This window comes from Fragaria vesca, linkage group LG7 (assembly GCF_000184155.1).
Source record: "Fragaria vesca subsp. vesca linkage group LG7, FraVesHawaii_1.0, whole genome shotgun sequence".
NCBI lineage: Eukaryota > Viridiplantae > Streptophyta > Magnoliopsida > Rosales > Rosaceae > Fragaria > Fragaria vesca.
Window position 1 is genome coordinate 13,021,344 of NC_020497.1, and position 26,185 is coordinate 13,047,528.

At 37.0% G+C, this 26,185-nt stretch overlaps 4 protein-coding genes across 4 annotated transcripts; 2 read left to right on the top strand and 2 right to left on the bottom strand.

Annotated features, from left to right (window-relative positions):
* The first annotated feature begins 283 nt into the window (after positions 1-283).
* LOC101298166 lies at positions 284-2,716 on the top strand. The gene is made up of 5 exons (XM_004307188.1): positions 284-590; positions 976-1,053; positions 1,213-1,312; positions 1,446-1,588; positions 2,093-2,716. Exons 1-5 carry the CDS (start codon positions 288-290, stop codon positions 2,300-2,302), a joined length of 834 nt encoding a protein of 277 aa, XP_004307236.1. The 5' UTR covers positions 284-287; the 3' UTR covers positions 2,303-2,716.
* Positions 2,717-2,791: 75 nt separating this feature from the next.
* On the bottom strand, positions 2,792-5,367 carry LOC101311426 (RNA polymerase sigma factor sigD, chloroplastic-like). Its single transcript, XM_004308641.1, has 5 exons — positions 4,861-5,367; positions 4,283-4,513; positions 4,068-4,208; positions 3,718-3,918; positions 2,792-3,175 (listed from the first exon to the last, which is right to left on the bottom strand). The coding sequence occupies exons 1-5, from the start codon at positions 5,365-5,367 to the stop codon at positions 2,897-2,899; spliced, it is 1,359 nt and encodes a 452-aa protein (XP_004308689.1). The 3' UTR covers positions 2,792-2,896.
* A 1,030-nt stretch (positions 5,368-6,397) lies between these two features.
* Positions 6,398-18,443, top strand: LOC101298461 (structural maintenance of chromosomes protein 5-like). The gene is made up of 30 exons (XM_004307189.1): positions 6,398-6,566; positions 6,838-7,015; positions 7,115-7,271; positions 7,625-7,698; positions 7,884-8,033; positions 8,121-8,225; positions 8,321-8,466; positions 9,080-9,191; positions 9,311-9,466; positions 10,104-10,225; positions 10,318-10,462; positions 10,548-10,613; positions 11,073-11,198; positions 11,277-11,375; positions 11,527-11,692; positions 11,780-11,925; positions 12,090-12,153; positions 12,248-12,372; positions 12,530-12,607; positions 14,048-14,120; positions 14,687-14,790; positions 15,428-15,544; positions 15,647-15,724; positions 16,204-16,303; positions 16,381-16,435; positions 17,198-17,246; positions 17,330-17,417; positions 17,504-17,576; positions 17,808-17,911; positions 17,998-18,443. The coding sequence occupies exons 1-30, from the start codon at positions 6,529-6,531 to the stop codon at positions 18,057-18,059; spliced, it is 3,156 nt and encodes a 1,051-aa protein (XP_004307237.1). The 5' UTR covers positions 6,398-6,528; the 3' UTR covers positions 18,060-18,443.
* Positions 18,444-19,277: 834 nt separating this feature from the next.
* LOC101298747 (50S ribosomal protein L1, chloroplastic-like) lies at positions 19,278-23,218 on the bottom strand. The gene is made up of 7 exons (XM_004307190.1): positions 22,768-23,218; positions 22,141-22,320; positions 21,979-22,033; positions 21,054-21,181; positions 20,269-20,352; positions 19,834-19,959; positions 19,278-19,746 (listed from the first exon to the last, which is right to left on the bottom strand). Exons 1-7 carry the CDS (start codon positions 23,134-23,136, stop codon positions 19,609-19,611), a joined length of 1,080 nt encoding a protein of 359 aa, XP_004307238.1. The 5' UTR covers positions 23,137-23,218; the 3' UTR covers positions 19,278-19,608.
* Positions 23,219-26,185: the final 2,967 nt, after the last annotated feature.

The following is a 26,185-nucleotide window of genomic DNA, read 5'->3' on the forward strand; positions in this document are numbered from 1 at the left end:
AAAAAAACAAAAAAAGAGAACATCACATATATAACGTGGTTCGGCGATACGCATATGTCCATAACGTAACAACAAGAAGAACCTTCGCTATAAAATAATCGGTACATAAAGATACTTGTTTTGCTACCACTTACCAGGCGCCTCTTCCGCGCGTGAAGAGCACTGACGTTCCCAAATTCCCGTTATTTACCCGCCATCCGATGCAGCAGAAAAGTCTCTCTCCAACCAAAAAATCTCCCCCATCTTTCTAAAACCCCCTCTCTTCTTTCCTGTCAACAATAACAACAATGGCTCTCTTCACTTCCATCTCCTCCTCCCCCTTCTCCGCAGCGGCGCCGATCGGCCGCTACCCTCTCAACACCTTCAAGCGCTTCACTCATCCCATCATTGTTTCTTCTCTGACCTCCCCATCATCCCCGGAATCAAAATCAGCATCAGCTCCAAGTCAAACAGTAGCTTCCTCCACTGAAACTTCGGCAAATGCTTATCCTGCTTCCTCCAGACCCCCCGAACCGAGCTTCAACTACGCTTCTGCCAACGGTAGCCTGTTTTCTCGGTTTGCCAAGTCTGCCGAGTCTTCCATTGAAAGGGTACATGAACTTGACCATTTGTTGTACATGTGTTGATATTAGTCCTTCTTTAATTTTTGCCTATACGTTTAATCGATCATTGAGTACATGCACATCCCTGTTTGACAGATTGCGCCGAGAATTAAGTAGAATTAGAAATAGTGTTAATGAAACTTTGAAGTACAGTAAGTGAAGATATTTAGAGAAGATGCAGATGTTCTCACAGCTACTTTTTGCCCCATTTTGACTTCATATAAAGATAATACTATCAGAAAATTTTCTGGTTTAAACAGCTACGAAGCAGGTTTTGGATTCTTAAGATTTCATTCCTTATGATTGGATATTTGTTTTATCAACAAATAACAATGTGTTCTAAGCATTTCTTTACATGTCTATTGTTGAGCAGACAATATTTGACTTCCGATTTTTGGCGCTACTGGCTGTTGGAGGTTCATTGGCTGGTTCACTATTGTGCTTCCTCAATGTAATTTCTCTTTGCCATATGTTCTCTATTCTTACTTGAGGAGAAAAAAATAAATGCCTTGAGGTCTTCAACTCTGAAGAATTTTAATCTAAGATATGACTACTCCATTAACTAAAGTTTCTGCACTTGTTCATACGCATACTACATTAAACTTTGCAGGGATGTGTTTATGTAGTAGATGCCTATAGAGTTTACTGGGGCAGTTGTGTCAAAGGGCATCACACTGGACTAATGGTTCTACGACTAGTTGAAGCAATTGGTAGAGTTTTCAGAATTTTCTTGTGTCTCGTCTTTAAGTACATATTATAGAATTATTATGTAATATACCAAGTTGCTGACTTCATTCTTTCTTGACATGGTAAAACTCATTGTCTGCAACCTTTATGATGCAGATGTTTATCTTGCTGGGACCGTCATGTTGATATTTGGTATGGGACTGTATGGATTATTTATCAGTAATGTGCCTACTGATGTGCCTTCTAGTGCTGATCGTGCTTTGAAGGGATCTTCTTTGTTTGGAATGTTTGCTTTGAAGGTAATCTTAATTCCCTTCCCTGCAAGTGTATTTGGCATTTGTTTCTCAGACCTGCACAGATATTAACAGAATCTAACAGAGAATATATTATTCTCCATTGACATTGCTATCTACTTCTCATTGAAATACTTACAATGTGAACTCTTAAAAGTCGTATAGTTCATATTGTACAAAATAGACTGTCCTTTTTATCTATCATGCACTAAAAAAACGAGGAATTTGAGAAATTATTACTAATATATCAAGTACACAAAATTTTGCTCTATGTCATACAAAGACGCACAAAATATGTTTCCATGGTACTTTTTAGGGTATTTACAACCTACACTTACATCCTTACTGGCATTAATTTCTGGTTTTCTTTCAAGGACAGAATGAAGTCGTTAGTTATTTGAACTGTATATCAATTTTCTTCCCCTTTATTCCTATCTGAATTTCCACTTTTGGCGCTTAATATTTCATTTTACAATACCAAGATAACTGGTTGACTGTTTGGGTCTGTAGGAGAGGCCTAAGTGGATGAAAATTAGCTCACTTGATGAATTGAAGACGAAAGTGGGACATGTTATCGTCATGATTCTTCTGGTAAAGATGTTTGAGAGGAGCAAAATGGTGCAAATAACCACTGGTTTGGATCTACTGAGCTATTCTGTTTGCATTTTTCTATCTTCTGCTTCTTTGTACATCCTTCATAATCTACACAAAGAAGGATAGTGTTTTCAGACATCTATAGTAAATATTGTATATATGGCTCACCTTCACGAAATATATACATCTCCCAAATGAAATATCCATTTTGGAGTGTTCGTGAAGTATCTTCGATTCTTCATAATAATGGCTAGTATGAAAATCAACCAAGATCTGCTTAGGCAGGGTAGCTTCCTTATGTTTAGAAGTTATTAAAAGGGCGCTTGGATTTGATGGATGATGAAGGGTGAGGGGTAAAGCATGAAGGGTGAATGAGAAACTAAACAGTCAAACAGAAATGGTAAAGGGTGAAGGGTGAATGAGAAACTATGGATTTGTAGCTTCCTTCTCATTTCACTTTCAGTAATGTCAAATATTCCATGAGGGGGATCCAAAATTTAATAGAAATCGACAACGCTACAACTTGTTCACTTGATTTGATGAAAGAACAATTTGGAGGATTAAAGCAAGGATTCACTGATCCTCTTAGTTTCTAGCAAAGTCTTGGACAGTACTGATGCAGTAAAGGAGTATAATCTTTATTTCTTTCCCTTTTTTTGGTTGTAATTTTACTATTTACATTTCTCTAGCTTCTTACTCTGTTCATCAATAATAGAAAAACTATACAATATACAATTTTAGATCCTCCAAAGTGCTTGTCTGCTTTAATTTTGATAATGCAATGCTGTTGATCTGTCGAACTCTCTCCCTTGAAAGTTTCAACAATCTTCCTATCTCCTCGAAGGACTGAGGTGTGTCTCCATTTAGCCCAAAGTGTAGTCTTAATACTTCCGCTTCTCTGTCACTTAATCTATTTAGAAGCTTCTCCATCTCTTGCTTCATTAGCTGTTTTTTAAGCATAGTTTCTGGCATCATCTCATCCGGCCCTCTTATGATATCCTGCAATATAACATGAACTATTAACTTGAGGATTGAGTAACGGACCATAACTGATATTTTCTTGTGAAGTTCTCACATTGAAGATTAGATAACTTGGTGAATAACCTCACTGAATCAACTTATGAGTATAAAAGTTTGAGTATACTGTTCAAGCAGATTTTTATCCTAATTCTGAATGACTTTTAGAGCCAAGGGCATTTAGTTCACTGAGTTGTCAAGCCATCTATGATTCAGTTATGCAAATGTTGAATCTGCAGTATGCAGCTAATTTACTCCTAATTCTCAGAAGGAAGCTGAAATCATGTGAGCTGGGATTAAAAAGACTCATGAAACCTAACTTGTTGAAATTTTATAACCCAAAAATCCTGCTGTATTTATAACCATTTTTAGGAGAAGGTCTAACTGGACACCCATAATTTCTCAGTCCAATATCAAAGCATGAAATTCAAGAGCACTAGAATTCTTATGAGACTTGCTATGAATTAGTCGTTGATGAAATCACATACATTCAGAAAAGTAGATATAAGATTCAAGAGAGGAACCTGGAGTGCCATGCAACCTTGATCAGTCACCACTCGATCCAATGAAAGAGGGAGTCTGCTCCTCTCACAAACTAGTCTTACAATTGAGGCTTGCACATTTATCATCTCAGCAATTTCATCATGACTAGGCAGCCGTTGAAATCTTTGGTTGAAATTTTTTTTAGCTCTTGTGATTTTTGCCATCACTCCACACATGTGTCCCTGCACAAACAAACTAACCATACTTCTGTATCAAGGCATTTTTACCAGCCTACCTGGCAAGAATGTATAGGACTGACTTAATCATATGAAAGCAAAGGCAATCATTCCTTGTAACAAATAAAAAAGGGATGACCAGGTCAGCTACTCACAGGTAATCTGATTATTCTAGACTTGTTTTCTATGGCTCTGATGATAGCTTGTCTAATCCACCAATACACATATGTTGATAGTTTCAATCCTCTCTCAGGATCAAACTTCTCTGCCCCTCGAAGAAGTCCAATGCTCCCTTCCTGCTAAAACAGTAGTGATCAATTTCATAGAACAATTTGGAAAACAAAGCAGGAGTGGAAGCAGGTGTAGAAACCTGAATGAGGTCCTGTAAGCTTAATCCTTTCCCTTGATAACTGCTGGCAACAGATACAACCAGTCCCCTATAGCTCTTGATGATCCTTTCTTGTGACTCTCTTCTGTTACAAATAACCTTGTCTATACTACTCATCTTGATCCTCATCGCATTAGCCAGCTGTTTCGAGGTTGGCTCATGCTCCTGAGCTTCTGTGAATCTTGTTCTTTCAGATTCTAGTTTTGCCCCCTCCTGTGTCATTAAATATGATTACTGCGACAGTAAAGGCCATTCACTAAACACTAGTAATGTTTACAGAACCAAATTTAGCTATGCAACTTAACCAATTTGGGTAAAATAATACTAACAAGATGAGATCCACACCCACAATGGTGATACTTACAAATGAGAATGCCAAATTCTAAGAACACAAGTCGAAAAGAACTAATCAATTATTTAGTTATGCAGTTCAATACTTCAACCAACTGGGTATATAAATAACAGCACAAGCTGAGAGCCTGAGATTATACCAACAATAGTGACATTATGGTAGTAGTTGCATAATGCTGTCAAACATATATAGTCATGACTGTGAATACCTTTAGACTCATACAGCAGTCTGCCTCTTCTCTTGGGCTGAGATAACCATAGCTCACAACCCCAAATGAGAACCTCCCATCTTCAAGCTCCCTGTTTCTCTCCTCATCATCAAAACACTCCAACCCTTTTCTCCTCCTCCGCCTCCTCTTCTTCCTCCTCACCATCATTCCACCACCACTCTCATTGCAACTCCAAACCTCACTACTCCCAACTCTCACCGCCGCCGCATCTCTGGTCACTTCCGCCACAGCGCGTGCCAGCGCCACTGCCTCCGCGGCAGCCCCATGGACCAATGTATCATTGGAGACTAAGTTGGCGCCAAACTTGGAGGAGGGAAAAGGCAAGTTGGTTTTGAGTGGTGTGAGGGTTGGGAGTGAGAGTGTGGGGAGAGGTGGGGGTTGGTTTGGTGATGGACATATGCCGGTGGTGATGGCCATGCAGCAGAGTAGAAGAGTGAACTGTGTCTCAAGCAAGTTCTTGTTTGGAGATATTTTGTGTTTGGCCATATGGGAGCGGGACAAAGGCTTCTGGAGGGAGGAGATAGATCATAGATGTGTTTGGAGCTTGTTTTAGCATCTGTGGTTGTTATTCACTCATTGGTCCAATTTCATTCTTCTCAATACACAATTATTTTTCTCGTTCTATCTCTTGGGTTTGTTTGTTTGTCCCATGTATCTTCTAAATAGGGTTTTTTTTTGTTATGAATATGTTTGGCATCTATCTATGAATCTCATATTTTTTGGTTAAATATTTACTTTTAACAATATAACATTCACGTTAAAAATGATTGCTCAATCTGAAAGTTTGTTAACTTTGGCAAAACATCACATTAGTATTTGATAGATCAAGTGGAGTCGACTCAAAATTCATTATTGCAAGGTGGAGTGGACGGGGATATTGGCTCGAAAGTCACTTGGATCGAACTACATTGTGAAAGTAGAGCTGCAAATGTTCTTTTATACTCGTCAACTTTCCCTGTAGACATGAATCAGATTATACTCCAAATCATTCTACAAAATAAAAGAGAAAGAATTAATTCAAGAAAGAATCTTGAAGGTGTAGACAAGATTTGATGATGGACTTCCAACTTCCAAGGATGAAAATCATCAACAACCTGCTAGATGGACAGGTACATCATCATCACAATCAATGGCCAATTCTGCTATTCCCAATCTAATAGTCATTTTGAGACCAAGCAAGAGACCCTATACTTCAGCTTCAATCGTTTCCTCATTGGCTTGCTAATGAAAACAGCAAGTCCCTCAATCCACACATCGAAATAGTCTCGGATTACACCACCAGCTCCAATCTTACCGCTATGAAAGCTGATTGCTCCATCGACATTATTTGTTAAACAACATTATTCTACTTTGTGACGGCCTGATTTAATATTTTTTCTTCTTTTTTCCTCGGTTCATTGAACCTAAAAAAGAAAAAAAGAAAAAAACATTTCTATTTTGGACCATAGACAACAGAGTCCACAGTACTTTTGGCACAGGCCCATAAATACACGACTCCTCCTTGTAGAAAAGAAATGCACTCACCCTTTTCTTTTGGCGCCAATTTCTTGCCCTAGCTATCACTCCCAGTCCCCAAATCGAGGAAGACCCCGAAAGCTTCGATCTTTCTGAATCCACTGGAAAAGTAGCACCGCCGATACTCACGCGATGGCCGAGCCTCGGCCCAAGCGCCCCAAGATCACAAGGTTCCGATTTTCAATTTCTCATTCTGGTTTCCAATTAGGGTTTTTTTCCCCTGATTTTGTTATCTGAAAATTACCCAGTATTCTTATTTTATTAGAGGGACAAAGATTTGAGCTTTTTGTTATTTGGGTCTCTTCGAAATAATAATTTCATTGCTAGAATCATCTTTTTAGCTGAATTGACTTTCCTGTTGTAAAGATTTGGCTCTCTTGTTACGCTAAGATTAAGAGTTTAAGTTTTGATTTTTGTGAAAATTTGGCTCTTTTATTTCAGAGGTGAAGATGATTACATGCCCGGAAGCATAACCGAGATTGAGCTTCATAATTTCATGACTTTTGATAAGTTGAAGTGTGTGCCGGGATCTCGGCTAAACCTTGTGATTGGACCCAATGGATCCGGAAAGAGCTCCCTCGTGTGTGCAATAGCACTGGGTCTAGGTGGTGAGCCACAGGTTAGTTGTTGTTGTTGTTGTTGTTGACAAGTGTGCGGTTTTATTTAGTTGGATTGTTTTTGAAGATTTCATGAATATGGGGAATTTTCATGAATGCAGCTTCTCGGGAGGGCGACCAGTGTGGGTGCCTATGTGAAGCGTGGGGAGACATCGGCTCACATTAAGATTACCTTGAGAGGAAACACAAGAGAAGAGAGTATTGTTATCATGCGTAAGATTGATGCGCGTAATAACAAATCGGAATGGTTATACAATGGTATGTAGTTTAATACCTGTTATTAACTCACCATTTCATTCTAGTCTTTTTAACTATTTAACAACTTTTGTGAATGGATTTAGCAATAAACGAATACCGAGATTTTAAGGCACAAACCTGAAATAGGTTTCTAGTCATGAAGAAAACATCCTTGTCAGTAGCCCCTTAAACTGGCCTGTTTAACCTACTTTTTCTACAAAACATGCTTGTCACTATCTTCAACTCCTACTTGATTATTGAATCGACAGACCTTCTACTGAATTATGAAATGTTTTTTGTTTGTTGCATTTATCGAGAACAAGAAGGCAGAGGAGTATCTTGACCAATATTTATTTATCTTCTTTGGATTTCAGGAAAAGTGGTACCTAAGAAAGAAGTGACTGAAATCATTCAAAGGTTTAACATACAAGTCAACAATTTAACTCAAGTGAGTATTTTCTGTAATCAATATCAGAGCATTCCAGTCTGAATTTGATGCAAATTCAAGTTTTGATATGCATTTAACTGTTTCTGTCTGTTAGTTTTTTTGTCACTGATTTCCTCTCTTTCTTCTTTCTTTTCTCATCATCTCTTTGTTTGTGTGTGTGTTGTTCTTTTGGGCGGGGGTTATAGTTTTTACCACAAGACCGAGTCTGTGAGTTTGCCAAATTGACTCCAGTGCAACTATTAGAAGAGACTGAAAAGGCTGTAGGTGATCCTCAACTGCCGATCCAACATCGTGAACTTATTGAGATTAGTAAGAAAGTGAAGAGAATGGAGCAAGTGAGTTCTAACTGGTCCTTTATTCGTAAGGCATTTAAAAAAAAAAACTTGGTCCTGTCATTTTGAAATTGTTCCTTTGTGATGTAGGCTGTTGAAAAAAATGGAGAAACTTTGAATCAGATGAAAGCTCTTAATGCTGAACAAGAAAAAGATGTTGAGCGTGTCCGTCAAAGAGAAGAACTTCTTGCAAAGGTTTGCCTCTTGCTTTTGTTGATCATCAGAATACATACTCCTTGACAATTAAAATATCTTACTTGATCAGACTATCACAAAAAATACATTTGCAGGCTGAGACCTTGAAAACTAAATTGCCTTGGCTAAAGTACGATATGAAGAAGAAAGAATATCTTGAAGCTAAGGAGAAGGAAAAGGCTTCAAAGAAGAAGTTGGATGATGCTGCAAGGTTTTTAAATGATCTAAAAGAACCTATTGAGTACGCTTACTTATTTTAATTCTCAGTCATACATAATATATTTTAAGTAGCTGCTCTAGTCAAGTTTTGTGGCATAACATGTTTTCTTAATGTTAGACTCTTGTTCAACGCGACTGGTTATTCCAATGTCTGAGGCTTTTAGAGCAAGTGGTTATGTAAATGTAACAATGTGCTTACCAAGCAAGCATTTTATCTATAACTGAAAAAATGGATTATACATCTCTAAAGTACTAAAAAAACTTTAGAAAACCAGATTAATCAATAGGGATAGAAAATTCAATTCTGAAGTAAAAAAATTGTAGAGAAACCAGCCTCTATTTTCTTTTGTCTGAAGAAATCACCAACTACAACTAACTTTCTTGTCATCATAAAGTGCTCCTGCACTTGACGTGTGGGCCCTGGCTCGATATACTTTTTTGTCCGTTTTGTTTGGTCTTTCAATTCCCATTGCAAGTTTACTTTTTCCCCATGTAACAACAAAAAGAAGTTCTTATCGTACAATCCAATCACAGATGTTGTTCAACTAAATTCTCTCTACTGCCTTTTATTTCATAATTGCAGTGACTTTGTTTTTACTTCAGCTGTGGTATATTGAGTGTTATCTGGGTTGCAGGAAGAAAAGGAAAGAGAAAGCCATGTGGGATTCCAGGACTAAACAAGTAGGCAAACTCATTAGTGGGAATGAAAACAAGCGCAAGGAACTTTTGCTGAAGGCAGACCATTTGGTATGTTGGAAACTACTTTCATTTACTCTTGCTAATGTGCTCTCAGTTTGCTCTAGTATTTTGTAGAATGGTCGTTAGTGAATCTTTTTTGTGCTAATTGTTCATCTATATATTTATAGGATGCTCAAATAAAAGGAAATTACAGCGAAATGGAAGAGTCAAGAAGGGAAGAAGAATCTCGTCAACAAGAAATCTTAAAATTCAAGGAGAATCTAGCTGTTGCTGAACGAGAACTTGAGAATCTGCCTCCTTCTGCACCGTTCGTGGATGAAATTGTAAGTTATGGATTTGATGTTTAAAACGTTCTGATTTTCAAAAGTTTAGTCATTCTCCTCTGTTATCCAAACTAAAAGGGTGTAATTCTATTCTGGCTATTTCGATTAACATAAAGGCATTTAATTTTCATCCGCTAAAGCCAACCATTTGTAAGAGGTGTGGTTCCCTGAATCCCTTTCTCGGTATTTTATAATATTTTCTTGGCGCACATCATGTCAAGTTTGTAGCTACAAAACTCTTCACTTTTTTACCTTGGAACAAGACATTTCTCAGTCTCCTACTATGAAAGTTAGATCTAATCCAATGATGGGTACGACTTTTAATATTTAATACAACTCTTACAATATTTATTGGAAAGTAGCTGTAATATTTAATACATCTAGTTTTTGTTAGTTGTAATTTTAGGAGCTGCAGACATGTTATCAGTAATTTTGAGGAAAGTAAAAATCTATTTGGATTTAATCCTAACTACATGGAGTTTAGGAAAAGACCTCTGCTATAAACAATGAAGCAGACATTGTTCATTCAGAATAGTGATATCCCACTTTCAAACTATCATATTTCACTGCTTTCATTTGGTTTGTAGACTTGCTTTAGTTCTTCCATTATGTTACTGAGTAAACCATTCCCGATCAGAAAAGATTAGGTGACCAAATTGTGAAGCAAGGAGGTTTTGCAAATGCAAAGAGGGTCCAGAAATATGAGAAGGATAAGCACTTATCTGAAAAGAAGGCATCCTTAAATGAGTGCTTGCACAAGTAAATCTTCTTCATGCTTATTTTTTGTCTCATATTGCCGTTACTGTAATTCAAACATCTTTTACAATGCATCTTTAATACATCTTTCTCAGGCTGAAGGAGATGGAAAATGCAAGTAGTAAACTCTTATTAGCCTTACAGAAAACAGGAGCTTATAAGATATTTGATGCTTATAACTGGCTGAAAGAACATCGACATGAATTCAACATGGATGTGTATGGCCCTGTTTTGCTTGAGGTATGCTTTTAGAATGCTCGCTTTTGTTCGGTGCTTACTGGATATTTCCATGAATCTTTCATAATATACTCGATTTCACACTCAGGTTAATGTGTCTGACCGCCGTCATGCTGACTATTTAGAAGATCATGTTGCTTATTACGTCTGGAAGGTAATTAGATATCAATTTTTTTACAGCTCTCATCATCTTACGCTTTGCCACGGCATACACTAGTGTTGTGATTCCTACGTTCATAGAATGTTTGTCTTGTATAGGGCTTATACCGGGTGTCTTGTCAATTTTTTTTGATGTGATAAGGTTGAGAAGCCATTTTGCTATGCTTCTACCTACCTGCCCTTTAGATCTTAACTCTTTACCACATAGATCTATGTCCATGGGTTAGCTTTACCAAAATTTCCTATGTAGTCATTTAATCATGGTTTCCTTCTATTTGCATCTCTGCCCTTTTCTCTGGGGTTTTAGTGTCTTTCTGTTCCAGTGATGACCTGTGTGCTATATAGAAACATTCTAAGATGCTATTCAAATATTTATGTATTGGCTTGAATAACCCTTTTTGACTGTGACTTATAAGATTTCATGTTGGTGACTTTATTTCTCCTGTATTTGTAGTCTTTCATAACTCAAGATTCTCAGGATCGAGACCGTTTGGTCAGAAATCTTAAGTCATTTGATGTTCCAGTTTTGAATTATGTGGGAAATGAAAGTCGACAAGAACCCTTACACATTTCTGAGGAGGTATGGCTTTTGCTGCCCCCTGTGATTTATATGAACAGCTGTGTCAGTTTATTTTTAATTTTGTGTTTACTTGTGCAGATGAGTGCACTGGGGATCTATTCCCGGCTGGACCAAGTTTTTGATGCTCCTACTGCTGTGAAAGAGGTTTTGACTAGCCAGTTTGGCTTAGATAGATCAGTATGCTTCCCAAGCTTTCTTTTGTCTTCTTTATTTTTGGAAGGACATACGACATTGATAATCATGTTAAACATATGGGAATTTGGGCAGGTGTTTCATTTCAGATAATAATTTGATATCCAATTGTTTGTTTTTCTTTTGTCTCCCTCAGTACATTGGATCCCGGCAAACTGATCAGAAAGCTGATCAGGTTTCCAATTTGGGGATTTTAGATTTTTGGACTCCAGATAATCACTATCGGTGTACAGTATCTAGATACGGTGGTCATGTTTCTTCGAGTGTTGAGCCAGTGGGCCGTTCTAAACTTCTTCTGTGTGGTATGTTTCAACAAACTGTTTTCCTCTACTGGCACATAATCCAAAGAACCTCTGTAAACACTCTGAAGTCTCTCTTTATTCGTATAGGTGTGGATACTGGAGAGATCGAAAAACTGAAATCTAACAAAACTGAGCTTGAAGAATCTGTTGCTACTTTACAAGAAAGTGTTAGATTGCTTCTAGTTGAGCAAAGGGAGATTGAGGATGAAGAAGCAAAACTTCGAAAAGAGAGGGTAAGCTGAAATGAGTACAGTAGATGTCATGGATTGTAATTTATACTTGTGTCTTCTTTGGGCAGACACGAGTATAAAAATCTTATACCCTACTAACTGGGGTTGGTTAGATGTACTATGTCTTTTTTTTTTTAATGAATTTTTGTTATAAAAATATGTTGTAGGAGGAGATACAAAAAAGTATGGCTAACCACAAGAAAAATCGACAACATTTGGAAGGTCTTGTTGGTAAGAAATAATAGTTCGTGATTTGATATTTTAGAAGTTTTATGCTATATAACTTCCGTATAATGTTCAAAGTACTATACTTTGGTGATGTTAGAAAAATGGAAACTGAAGTTAGCAAATAAGGAGAAGGCGGATGACGTGGATACCACTATGGCAAAGCTCAGAGAAAATGTTGCAAAACTTAGCATTGAGCGCTTTCATTCAGTGATGGAACTTAAGGTCTGTTTTCTTGCTAATCATTTATTACACTTGCGGTGGCAGTTTTCATCACTTGAGGTTTATTATCACTATGGATAGTGAAACTATTGTTTGGCATATAAATATATTTCAAGATTTGGAGTCTTCATTCTTTTGGTTCTGCTATTTTTCTTATCAGGGTCTACTTGTTGAGGCGGTTTCTTTGAATCAAAGTTTTATTGAACGACACATGGTTGCCATTGAGTTTGATGCACAGGTACATCCACTAAGATCTTGAACATGCTGTTTTGTGCCTTCTTGAAGACCATTTTTAATAGAAATATACTACGTCTGCTGCCACTCAGTAGTTGAAGGAAATGTTAAATCGTGTGTGTGGCTGCTTTTAAATCGTTGTTTGGTCTGTTGGATAAAATTAGAAATATTGATTGTATAACTATACGAGGCATCATGCTTTCATATGAATTTCAAAAGTATCAATTCCTTTCATAAATTCTCTTCTTTATTTTTATTTTTATAAAAAAATATATTTTTATATTGGTGTGGATCCTCTTCTAGCTTTTACATGGAAGGCTCATTCCTTTTTTATTTTTCTGTTTTCGGTTCAGTTTTTCCAATTTAAATCTATCCCAAGTGTAGTGTAAGAAAAGCTTATTTGGTCTCCTTCCCTTAAGCATCTCACCTTTAGGAGACTTTATTGATGAGAGGTGTAGTAATTCATGTCCTGCTTTTGTGATATTCCTGTGTGGCCTGATCGTCATAATACGGTTGTGTGGGTTGTACAGGGTTATTGGGTTTCTTTTTCATCTCCATCTCCTTTTATTAACCTTAAGAGAATCTAAATTCAATCCCCGCCCCCCACCACACACACGCACACCTTTTCTCCTATTTAAGTTTATTTGAAAATTACTAAAGTTCAGTTACTTGGCTGGTGCTGTGGTGGATTTAATACTTGTGAAGTGCTTTAAAGAGGATGCCCTGCAACTCAATATTCCCTCTTTAGTGGGTGATGGTCTTAAAAGTTTTCCAAATATAGTTTGTTGCACTTTTCACTGATGTCTCATCTGGAGCAGGTTGATTAGGGCTTTTTGGTGTGGCCAGTTAAGCCGCAAGAGATTGTCATTAAAGAATGACAATCTCTTGGGAGTGGGAGGGTAGGAGGAGTGTGCATTTATATGGAGGCTTGCTGTTTTGATAGTTACATGGGTTGTTTGGTTCGAGAGGAATAGAAGTACATTTCATGATAAACAAGATGAGCTGGCTTCCCCGTGGGACAAGATCAGGATTCTTGTTTGGTTTAGGGCTTATTTGTCCAAGTACTTTCTTAAATTCAAGATTTTTGTATGGCTCTTTCAAAGCATCCCTCTTTTTCATATTTTTTTTAGAGAAGTATTCCTCTTTGTCATCCACAAGTAGGCATGCTGCAGGTTTTTTTTTGTTTTTTTGTTTTTTGGTGGGGGGGAGGGGTTAGAGAAGGTATTTCTTTGTTCAGAGTTTAGGGGAGGACAAAACTTAACAAATGGCTCACAACTTTAATGCTCTTAGTTTCTGCAAGCACATAGTGTTATATTTCTACAATGATGTGTTGTTACTTCAAAAGAATGAATTATCATGTTTATGTTACTTTTATTGTTTAAATGCTAAGATGTCATGCAGAAGCTTGTAATTAAGTGATATATACTTGTTTTTCATTTCTTAGATTAGAGAAATGGAGGTCAATATCAAGCAGCATGAAAAATATGCACTTCACGCAGCCCTTCAGCTTGATGAGAGTGAGTACTTCTCCAATCATTTCAGAATTCTTCCCGTGTTAGAATTTTGCTCAAGCTTATAGATCTGTGCATAAACTCTTCTCTATTTTTTTTTTAGAAATAATCGACAAGTATAAATTCTATATTTCTATTTGTTTTAAAGTAATTATTGCAGATCTTATCTTATAAAAAGGTAAAACTGAAATGGTCAAGTAAACCTGGATCAGCAGCTAACTTGCGAGACATAATCCTCAACAACATTGCTTGGCTTTTCAAACAACTCTTTTTGTTATGTGTGTTTGTTGTTGTTGTTGTTGTTGTTATCATTATTATTATTTAATTATTCATTGTTGTACATGGTTTCTGAATTAGGGAAGGTTCAGAACAATGACCTCTTATACTGGGATACCTTGGGAACACTTCTCTTTTTGGCACTTAATACTGGGAACCCTATTGTTTCTTATCCCAAAAGTGACTCATCTAAGTGATACACTACCATTTTGTAAAACTAATGTTTCTTATGTATAAAATGATTTTCTAAGGATATACTTATGTAAAACTAATTATTGCCATTTTGATGTATCCAGGTACGAAAGTAGTAGAGGATTGCCGACAACAGCTTTCTGCTGCTAAGAATCATGCAGAGTCCATTGCAATGATGACTTCCGAACTTCAGAGGGCATTTCTTGAGGTTTTTATGCAATGAGTTAACTTATATAAATTGGAAAGATACTTCAGTTTGAATACATTGTAATGTATGAGTCAGTTTCTCAAACTTCTGCGTTAGGCAGTCAGGCGTCACTTCTTTTTGCTGCATCTGATGCTTTGAAAGTTAAATAGGTCATCCTTTCTGGTTGGTGAAATATTTAAGGACAAACACCCTAACCAGTTACAAGAACAACATGCTATATGGTGAATTTCATTAGAAGTAGAAAGGCATCTTTGATACATCAAAAGTCATATGGAAAGCATGACACAAACAAAAAGGTCAAGTACATCTGTTATTTATCTCACAAGCATTGGTTCTTAGCCCCTTTGTGAAGGATCTAGTCTTGAATAGCCAATCAGAACATTGTTCGATGACACAATGAAAGCATGCCTACCAGTTTCTTAGTGATCGAGTTATACGTCGATAACAATCTATGTCCGTTTACTCTTATGAACTTTATGGCGTAAAATATTCCCCATGTATTGGTGAATGGTGAACAGTTATTTATAAGGGTATTCAAAGTAGGATTAGTTGTCATATGGAATATTCATCCGAGTACCATGGCAAAATATTTTCTTGTCTGTGGTTCTGGAAAGTAATTGTTTACTATTGTATCCAGATGCCTACTACAATCGAAGACCTGGAGGCTGCTATAGATGAAACTACTTCTCAAGCTAATTCTATTCTGTTACTGAATCAGAATATACTGAAAGAATATGAAGACCGTCAGCGCAAGGTAATTCCATTTGACATATTTGGTTTTTTTTTTTTTTTTTTTTTTACTCTTCCCACTCTCTTCTTTGATTTGTCACCTGTACTTGCAACATAAATGTTATAGATTGAAGCTATCGCAAAAAAATTGGAAGAAGATAAAGCAGAGCTGACGAGGTGTATAGCTGAAGTGGATAATCTGAAGGTGAGTGAAGTTCAGTTCCACCTTAATGGCTGTTTTGTGAGATTGCTATTGCTATCCGCAATGTACTCGTATTTTTATTTTTTTGCTATTTAGCTGTAACTAGTCAAATAACCAGAATGCCCTACCCTTAGGTTGAAGCCTTCATTGATACTGTGGTTTGGACTACAATTTCCAAAAGCATTGAACAATTCATCTCATTTCACATATTATTATGTTGAACTTGAATAAGTAATTGAACCACAGTTCTGAAGGGTTTAAAGGTTTTTATTTTTATTTATATTTGTTGATCATTAGAAGGTTTAAGAAATTATTAATGTCAGTGTCAAAGTAATAATTGTATAGTTTTTTTTCTTCTATTTTTGTCTCTTTCATGTTTTTCCTCATTCTTTTCCTACTTTAATTAGTGTAGGTTGTTCCACTCATGTGTTGATGTAGTAAAGTTGTTTCCAAAATAGTGTCCTGATATAAATTATTTGTAGGAAACTTGGCTCCCAACATTAAGAAACCTTGTTGCTCAGATAAACGAGACATTCAGTTGGAACTTCCAAGAGATGGCTGTTGCAGGGGAAGTTTCATTGGGTATCACACTTTATAGAAATGTCTTTCTTTAAGGAACCTTCTTTCATTTCCCTTTTTGATTGGATGTGTCTTCTCAGATGAGCATGACATGGACTTTGATCAGTTTGGAATACTTATAAAAGTAAAGTTCAGGTGATCATTTTCACTCCTGTTTACTTACCATTTCATGGTGCTCTTGGCACTTGCATTTAGATAAAAAACTGAAATTTCTGTTTGAATAGGTTGTGAAGTTAGATGGTTGAACCTTAGAATCAGATTAGTTGGGGTTTATTTCCAGGAGAAAGAGCAAAAGTCTAAAACTTTTTCATTGGTGTTTGGAATAGATCAGTAATTCTTTGAGGAATCACAGATGCTGTTTATTTTAAAGCTAACTTTCTATTTTGGCATATTATAATACTTGAATCCATTTAACTATGATGTTTTATACAGACAATCAACAATATAGCTGAAAAAATGCTGTTTGTTAATTCAGAGTTCAGCAAATATTTGGAAGTTTTGCATGATTCGCCCATGGTTGATGTCGATTCGAGACAAATCTTACTGTTTTAAAAGCTTTGAGTTCCTACAACAGATCATTTTCTAGAGTACTTTTTTTATGTTCTAAAAATTCAAAACTACTTAATTCACGAAAGATAGGTTTTTATTCATCTGGCCGGCAGTAGATTTCAATTTCAGACGATCTTAATTGTTTGAAATAAAACAATTTACTGTATCTTCATCATTCAGGAATCTGATTTTTTATATTTTGTTTCAATTATAAAGTTCCAACAAAATCTTGGTATTTTAAACCTACATTATGATAATTTATAAATTGTGAATTCAAAGTTTTTAGATTTATTATGTAAAATACTTCTGAATAACTATGTTAATTATTTTTCACATTATGACCAACAGACAAGCAGGACAGCTTCAAGTTCTTAGTGCCCATCATCAATCTGGAGGGGTATTACAACAACTATAGTCTTGATTTCTTGATTTGAATATGAACAGTTTTGCCTTATTATGCCTTGGTATTCTGATTGCTAGGAGCGTTCAGTTTCAACCATACTCTATCTTGTTTCTCTTCAAGATCTTACAAATTGCCCATTTAGGGTGGTTGACGAGATAAATCAAGGTTGGTTACAGAACAGTATTTTCTTTATTGTCTTAGATCGATCAAGCTCAAAGGATAACTGATTGTGTCATTTAATATTTTCTCAGGGATGGATCCTATAAATGAAAGAAAGATGTTCCAGCAATTAGTAAGAGCGGCATCTCAACCAAATACACCCCAGTAAGAGAAAATATGCATAAATTCTGTTGATATCTGTTTCTATTTTGCTCTGTGTGTCTTCATCAATATTATAAACTGGAGCATCTCAACGAATTATGTTACAAAAGAGATAATATGCTGAACTCGTGTCGACTGTCTCTTTTTGCTATGCTTTAGAAGTGGCCTTAATTATACTTGTACTCTTATTAGTTAGTTGGAAACTAATACTTGATATCTGTCAATCTTAATCAGGTGTTTCTTGCTTACACCGAAGTTGCTGCCAGATCTAGAATACAGTGAAGCATGCACCCTTTTGAATATAATGACTGGCCCTTGGATTGAGCAGCCTGCAGAAGGTAAAGATGTACTCAAAGTCAATATTATCTATTGATATGTTGAAATTATTAATATTTTAACATAAGATTTTCTTTTCTGAATTCAGTGTGGAGCGCAGGTGATAGTTGGGGAACTGTCATGGGCTTGGTTGGAAAAAGCCAGTGTTGAATTAGCAGTTGCCTCTATCCATCAGAAATAATCATGTCCAGAATCTGATGGCTCTGTACAGTTATTTTCCGATTCCACCCGTGCAAATCATCAGTCATAACCTTTTGTAAACACAACCCTCACAAATGTATCTTTGTTTGCTTGGTAGAGGCTCTAGCATCAGTTCATAGGACTGCCTTGTAGTTTTGTGCAGGGAATGCCTTGTATACAGCAAGGGATCAATTTGGGAAATTAGCAAACAAAAGTCCTTAGTTATGTTTTTGTTGCTCTTTAGTGATCATCCAATGCCTCAACATTCCATGTCAAGCCTCATTATGGATCAGCCAAGTTATGTTTTTAATGCTCTTTAGTGATCATCCAATGCCTTAACATTTCATATGTCAAGCCTTGTTATGTTAGAATTAATGATCTCTTTGAGCTTATATATCATTACAATCAAGATATATAAACTCCTCCAAGAAAAAACTGCCAGCCGAGCCTCTTGAGCAAGGGTACATGCTACTATATTAGCACCACTGTAACATGTTGAACTCTAGCTGATGACGCCGTCTGCAGTAGGAGCTTCAAATAGAAAACCCAGCTCCCTGAATCTTCATTACAGCAACCAGATATGTGACCTCTGCATCCTGACGAAAGCCGCATCAACACTTGCGCTGTTTTAACTTGATTCTCCCACATCTTGGCATTTCGGTGAATGAGAGTAGGAGGCTGGCTAACCATCCCAACTGTAGATATCGAAACCGAGCTAGGCAAATGAGCTAAATGTAATAACGAATTAGCATGAGCACAATCCCTCAAGGCATGTAGAGGAGACTCTTCTTTCACAAATTTTCACTTTCCCCAGAACTAGAACTGGAGCCTTCCAACGTTGGTTCCATAATATGGGTATTGTCTTCTGTTGCTTCTTTGAGAGTAAAGGAAAAGCATTTGAGACCCAACTTAGGTCCATTGTTAACTGATTGAATTTGGTTCTTGACCATTAGCCCGAAATTGGAATATTCACAACAACAACAAAAATGAAAAAGGAATTTGTCACAAATACCATGTCTTTTTCTTCCTTTGTTTTTTTTTTTTTTTTCTTCTCTCTGCGAAAAGATCCACACATACACTATGTGCACGAATAAGACTATGGTATGTACACAAAAGAACTCCATATGATGATTAAAGGTCTCTCCGTCAAGGTAGGTTCTTGTTCGAGTAATTGAACTTTATTAGTGGTAATCAAATTTACCTCATAACCTTAATATATTGTAGAATTTTCCTATGCAAACATTGTAAATTGACTAAATTCTTCCTCATTGATGAAAAAAAATCAAAAGTGACGAGTAATAGTTGTTCACAAAAGTACATGGCCTTTTTCACCCAGTGTAGAAGTAACTGTATGCTTTATGAGACAGAGTTGGCCCAGATTCAACACCAAAGCCACCTTCTCTCTTCATCCGCCTTACTCTCCAAGCATCTTTACTAACTACATTCGCAAAGATTAACAGTGGATCTAAGAGGCTGAATAAACATTTTAAAGACAACATGTACATGTGTTGAGAGTTCTTCAAGCATTTGCTGGAAGCTTGAAATCAAGCATCTCCCTTATGTTTAACTTAATTGAAGGGCCCATCGATGAGCATATATGTGCACTTTTCCAGTAAACACCTTTTGCACCTGGTGGCTTATTTGTTTCTACTGATTTCTGCCAGGTAAAGCATACATAAAGTTAGATTTCATGGTGAGTGAGTGGCATTTAGGCAGCACTGAATATTAGGAATGGAGAACATACAATTGCGGCGAGCAGGTTTACAAGAAGATCTTCTTCCGAAAAGTCAGCTCTTCCAAAACGTAAATGAACTATCCCAGTTTTGTCTGCTCTGAACTCAACTTTCCCCTGTTTGAATTCTGATATGGCCTGTAAAAAGTTGGAAACAGTTAGCCCATTTCACTCAGTAGGCAACAAATCAGACCCCTTCCTGTAACCTGGTTGTTTCAACTCGATTCCTTTTCATTTGTCATTCTTTTTCTCTTTCTGCGAGGTTTTTCTTATTTTATTTTGCCCAAGTCCCCATTATTCTTACCGCATCAAATGCATTGGATGTATATGCACATACATACAATGTATTCATGATGGTACGAGGAAACAACTAAAATAGTAGCTAGAGAAAAGGCAAGTATTCAGGGTAAGAAAAACGCAAGTGCAGAAACAAAACCCAAAATATACCTGGGGTATATTAGGAGTCACAGTACCAGCTTTTGGATTTGGCATGAGCCCTCTTGGTCCTAGAATCTTTCCTAGGCTAGCAACCTGAGGAAAACAGCAAAACAAAATGGACATTACTTGAGACCATAACTTCCAGCCAAAGTATAAATCTGCAGAAATACACCACATAACTGTGAAGTAATATGCAATCATTTTGGGTCCAGGTGACTCATATGAGAGATGTATATTAATGCAGTTCATTTTGGTCTGTTCTTAACACATTGAGATCAATCCAACAGCATTATATAGAATCCTTACATGCATAAGCAGCAAGTCAAATACACAGTAATTCCCTTTTATATACAACAATTACATGAATTTATCATCGAAACTAGGAAGTGAAAAGTTGATTAGCCATATAAACTAACCGAATTTTATACATCAAACTTAAAAGGATAAGGAACATTAAAAGATTCCAGGAAAAGAAGAGATGGAGTGGAAGGGGAGTGGAAGGAGGGGAATAACGGAACTAGAACACAGAACATGAATAATGAAAAGCCATTTACAAAAAGCGCATATCACATCATGAACAACAGGATTCAGATTCAACCTAGTATGAATTGCAATTTTTTTTCTTTACTGGAAAACTGCTTCTGTGTCAATCAAACAACCATATTTTTGGCTTTTTACTGATTATCCTCACGACTTTTTCCATAATGCAACTTTAGCATAATTCAATGCCATACAGACTGCTCAATTTCATGTATAGCCACATGTTGATTAGAACAAGATAGTCCAGGCCATACCTTGGGCATCATATCTGGTGAAGCAATTAACTTGTCAAATTCCATGAATCCATCTTTGATCTGTTGTATCAAATCGTCTCCACCAACCAAATCTGCTCCAGCATTTTTGGCCTCCTCAAATCTTTCACCTATAGAAATTAAAGAAAGAGATAACCTTCGGCACATTGCAAAAGCAGAATGTCCATGTATTGTTGTGTCCTTCTGAGTAATGAAATAAAGCATACATCTAATTAAATAAATCAATCACTTCCTACTCACTACTGACTAATGAAGTATCCATGTATGAAATAAATAAGGTATAACAATGTATATATATATTACTGAAATGAGCAGAGGTTAATTTGAAAAAAGGAAAAGAACAGAAGAGAGGCATAATAATTTATATATCTATATATAACTAAAAACTAATGAACTTGAGGTTTAAATATGATGTACATAAACCTTACAGGACAAATGATAGAAAGGATCCACAATTTTTAATTCAATGGGATTATTGGAACAAAGTTCACATCATTCATTAAACCAGATTTCCAGATCATGGACGAAATGAGAAAACTATACACCCATCTAGCCAATTCATTAGCAAATAGTACCTTAACAGAAAGTACAACCATAGAGAGATGCCTAGAGTTCACTCATTTCAGCCAAGCTTTGCTTTTCAACCAAGGTAAAAAAAATCAAATAATGACCATTTGATAAAGGCTTTCTCTATGCTTTATATCAATTGAAAGAATAACTTGCCTATGAAGAATTTAGATAGTAGTTTCTAAATTGAAATTACCTACCTATTAACATAAGCTACTACAAATAGTGCTCCTCTATAAAAAGCTGCTTTCAACCTCACTGAGACAAATGAGTTATGTACAAGATTTGGTTCATCTCCTGAGCCCATGCTAAATTATATAGAACTGGTATGAACAATTACCTTGAGTAAGAACAGCCACTTTAACAGTTTGTCCAGTTCCCTTGGGCAGACTAACCTAGTAAAAGAAGTCCAAAACATATCAAGACTGTGTATTGTAACACCGACCAGTTGACAAGACATTACATATATTTTCTCAGTACCAACCAGAGATCAGAAACTCACAGTTGCCCTCAACTGTTGGTCATTATATTTTGGATCAATATTGAGGCGGAAATGGGCTTCAGCAGTTTCTACAAATTTTGCACTCGCCATTTCCTTCAGTAAAGCAATAGCTGGCTTCACCTCATACTCTTTTTTGGTCTCCCTCAATTTCTGAATTTCCAAGAATCTTTTGGACCTCGTCTGACATTTTCAACAGAAGACAATGAGCCTTTGAATCACTGGCGAATTCTTGGAAGAATTTAAGCAGGTGATGAACACAATAACAGCTCTGTGGATTTCTCCAAGCTTTGGAAATCAACTAAAAAGCACGGTACAAACCAAAACAAACTTAAATCGACACAAATAACACATTTGTGAAACCGTACTTTCTCACAGACGATAGAGTGACCCAAATAAATAAATCAATCCTCAGCTTTTAGAATTTGAATCAGAATAACAAACATATAAGCAAGAATTAATCTTAATCCTTTCAAGGATTCAACAATGGGTTTTTAACACACCATTGTCCAAAGAAACAATACTGTAACCAAACAGGTATTAGTTTCAGAAATTGCAAAACCCAAAACCAAACAAAACCCAGTAACGAAACAACCAAAAGACTCAAACTTTACACCAAAAAGGACTCACTCTGTCTCTCTTCAAAAGCAATGCAGCTTTCCCTTTCTTGGGTTTCGAAACGGTGACAGGAGCAGCAGACCCATCAGCTCCTTTGAGAGCTTCATCTTCCACAGCCTCGTCCACCTCTGTATCCGCAGCCAGAGCAGCCGAGACGACATGGAAAGGCTCAGACTTGGGTTCCTTCAAGAAGCTCAAACTGACCCTTCTGACTCTGTTGGGTCTGAGAACAAGTGGGCATATAGAGAAAGTTGAGAAGAGAGGCTTGGTGGGTTTGAAGGAGACGAGTGAGGGAGTCAGGTCTTGTGGGAAAGCCGAGGAGGAGGCGTACGTCAGCATCAGAGAAGAGGGTCGGGTGGTACTTGCTGCAGTTGTAGCCATTGTTGTTGTTGTTGTTGTTGTTGTTGTGAAGAGAGATGAGAGCTCTCTGTGTTGTGTCTCGTCTTCTGAAATGGAGCTATCTATCCATATACGTTTGGGATAAGAGAGAGGGCTTTATTGTCTATTGCACACACAAGAGCAAGATACTGTTTTTCATTTATTTTATTTTCCATTTTGTTTCATCTCATCATGACATCATGTGTTAACTTTTTTTTTTTTCGACAAGTACTTTTTTGGGAAAAATAAATAATTTTATTATTAAAAAATCATTACAATCAAATCAAAAGATACAACTTACATCATATTTGGAGAGGATCGCTAAACAAATTTACCGAAAACATATCACATAGCCCACTTCCATGTCTTAATTCTCCATAGAGTTGTTATAAAATTGTTAATACAGTCAATAACCTTCCACTTGTAGTTTTAACAAACCATGTGAGACCTTGGAAACCGGCTTAAAGAGTAACGGCTTCAGAAGAAAGGGCATTTGTAATGTCTATTGTTTTGGAGGAACCTAGCTGCACGCTCTTTTAGGGTTAACGAGAAAAACACTTTTCTTCAACAAAACCTTAACAAATCTACGGCTGCTATCGTTGAATCCCTTGTTTCTGCATTTCAGATTGCCTCATCCCAATTGTTACTATCTGATTATGCGCGTCTCAATCCGAGCGCGATCGAAGGAGAGAGTACAATCCATAATGATAATTTATGCATAACTAGTGGATCATCTTCTCGACCCTTATCCAAGTTTCCTTGCTTTAAGGAGACTATCTATTCGATCTAGAGGCTTAAGAGAGGACCGGTGACTGATGTTGGTGAGAGGTATCGTGCTAGTGTATATAATCATATGGCCTTGGCACTACCGAAGTACTATGCTTAGGGATGTATGATGATCTTGAGAATCCAGATGATGTACCCCTGAATACCTTGATGACTTGGGTGGGAGTTAAGAGTTTAACGCCTGTATACCTGGTATTTCGAAACCCTAAATCTTTAAACATGTTGGGGACATCTATGGGGAGAATGATGTTGTTTGATCGAAATGTATTGAACCGCAATGAGCCTATTCACTGTATCAAATTGGAGATGTTTGTCACATAAACTTCTTTCTCTCCAGTTGTGAATACGAAAATTGAGTTTAATTTTGAGAATATATGAGATTTTTGCAGGGACTGTGGACTCTTCATGCATGATCCGATTGGTTTTGAACTTTTGATCAATTCTTGATCCATGAGAGAGAAGAGATGAAAGAAACAACCAATACAAACTTTAACCACAAAACATATCTATCAATAGGGGGATGACACAAAAAAATCTTCAGGTGTGACAGAGAAACATCACCAAATCGGCCGGTGAAAGTTTGAAGTCAAACCAAACAAGTCTTGAGCTAGCATAGTAATAGAAAACCCATTGGAAGATCTCCACAACCCAAATCTCTAAACCATACAAAACATCCTCATAAAGAACATGTGAACGACAACAAATAAAAAAGGGACCTATTCGCAAAGGGACCAGTCATGTTTTTTTATAAAAAAAAAAAGAAAGAGATCAAGGAATAGACAGTCATAGACCATGCATTTCCTTATAGCACTACCGAATTCATCAAGTTTATGCGCGATAACAAGAAAACCCAGTTTGAAAATCCACACCAAGCGACATCGACGATAGAACTTGGAAGACCTAGCGAGCAATCGGTGACGGTGGATCTAACGAAGGAGAATGTGCATCTTAACCATGAAGAATTAGAGATTTGAGATGAGGAAGAGAAAAGAAAAAAGTGATTTGATGGTAATGACACAAGAGGAAGACAAATGGTGGGAAGATGAAGAAGATATGGAAGAACAAAGAGATGATATGGATGAGTAATATGAAAAAAAAAAAAATGTATAATGGTTGGGGACTTGAATTTGGAAAGGAAAGGAAATCAAGGGAAAAACAAACCTGCCACCAATGGGGTAGAAAGCTACCACAAAAGGGTAAAGAGACTGTCGATTGTAGAGAGTGCTCCCCCCACTCCTCTCCCCACTCTCAAGCTAAGATCTAGATCAAGAAACTGACACAAATCTTGTAAAAGAAAGGGGGAGGAAGAGGAAACTTGGTTTCTAGAAAGACTCTAAACAACACGTGTTTGCGTTTCGACTAATGTTTTTACAAAGAAATTATGAAACTTCATGTGATAAACTCTTCATCACTCACATAATTGTAAAGAGGGTTGACTAAAGTTGAGCAAAAAATACACTTTCCTTATAACCAATCAATAAGCTTGAAACTTTGCTAGGTTGAAGTTTAGAGATTATTTAGCTTGATTGTTATCAATAACATTGATTAGATTTTGATGGCTGTTGGGTGAGTGGTGGGCAGGATAGGCGCGCATGGGTGTTTAGAGACTATTCTCGACAGTCTTTGAGACAACACGGTGGTGGCACGGCAGAGTCGATGCAAAGGACGACAACGACAGGGAGGGTAACGCACATGATTGCTGCTTTTTTTGGTTTGGTCCGGTTGGGCTTGGATACATCCACCTTGGATTTGGCCTCATGTTCTTTGGGCCTGGGTCTTGACCTAGGATTGGGTTTCAGGCTCACATGAGGTATATATTTTACATTTACAATTTATTTCAGCTTTATGTTATATCCAAGGTTCTAAAAGGCGTTGCCTTGCCCCGCCTAGGCTATAGGCGGAGCTCAACCGTTTGGATTTTCTCAAAATCGTTTCAGCTAGGCGGAGAGCCGCCCAACATCAAAAACTAAAACACATAGAAACTTGAAAGCCTAATCCAATTCCCAAATTGATACTTCTCGTCGTTCTGCCTCTCCCAAACCCAACAGCCTCGATGCCGTTCTCAACAGAGACCTCGTTGGCCTCAACGCCGTTCTCAGCAGAGACCTCGTTGGTCTCCCAAACCCAAATCGATACTTTTGTTGCACCTTTCCTTGACAAGTCCTTAAGAGAGCACAACTGACCTGGAACAAGAGAGAGATGTAGATGACGTCAGGGAACTGGAGAGAGAGAGAGAGAGAGAGAGAGAGAGAGGAGGAGGAAGAAA

Bases quoted from the DNA above. Each gene is read 5' to 3' on its own strand.
- LOC101298461 (XM_004307189.1), top strand. From the start codon at position 6,529: ATGGCCGAGCCTCGGCCCAAGCGCCCCAAGATCACAAG. The intron at 7,699-7,883 runs GTGAGTATTTTC...CGGGGGTTATAG, and splicing joins AAGTCAACAATTTAACTCAA to TTTTTACCACAAGACCGAGT. The intron at 17,577-17,807 runs GTAAGAGAAAAT...AATCTTAATCAG, and splicing joins TCTCAACCAAATACACCCCA to GTGTTTCTTGCTTACACCGA.
- LOC101311426 (XM_004308641.1), bottom strand. From the start codon at position 5,367: ATGGCCAAACACAAAATATCTCCAAACAAGAACTTGCTTGAGACACAG. The intron at 4,209-4,282 runs GTTTCTACACCT...CTGTTTTAGCAG, and splicing joins GCTTACAGGACCTCATTCAG to GAAGGGAGCATTGGACTTCT. The intron at 3,919-4,067 runs GTGAGTAGCTGA...TTGTTTGTGCAG, and splicing joins CTAGAATAATCAGATTACCT to GGACACATGTGTGGAGTGAT.
- LOC101298747 (XM_004307190.1), bottom strand. From the start codon at position 23,136: ATGGCTACAACTGCAGCAAGTACCACCCGACCCTCTTCTCTGATGCTG. The intron at 19,960-20,268 runs GTATATTTTGGG...AACTTTTTACAG, and splicing joins TGACTCCTAATATACCCCAG to GCCATATCAGAATTCAAACA. The intron at 19,747-19,833 runs GTATGTTCTCCA...TTTACCTGGCAG, and splicing joins TAAACCTGCTCGCCGCAATT to AAATCAGTAGAAACAAATAA.
- LOC101298166 (XM_004307188.1), top strand. From the start codon at position 288: ATGGCTCTCTTCACTTCCATCTCCTCCTCCCCCTTCTCCGCAGCGGCG. The intron at 591-975 runs GTACATGAACTT...ATTGTTGAGCAG, and splicing joins CCGAGTCTTCCATTGAAAGG to ACAATATTTGACTTCCGATT. The intron at 1,313-1,445 runs GTAGAGTTTTCA...TTTATGATGCAG, and splicing joins ACGACTAGTTGAAGCAATTG to ATGTTTATCTTGCTGGGACC.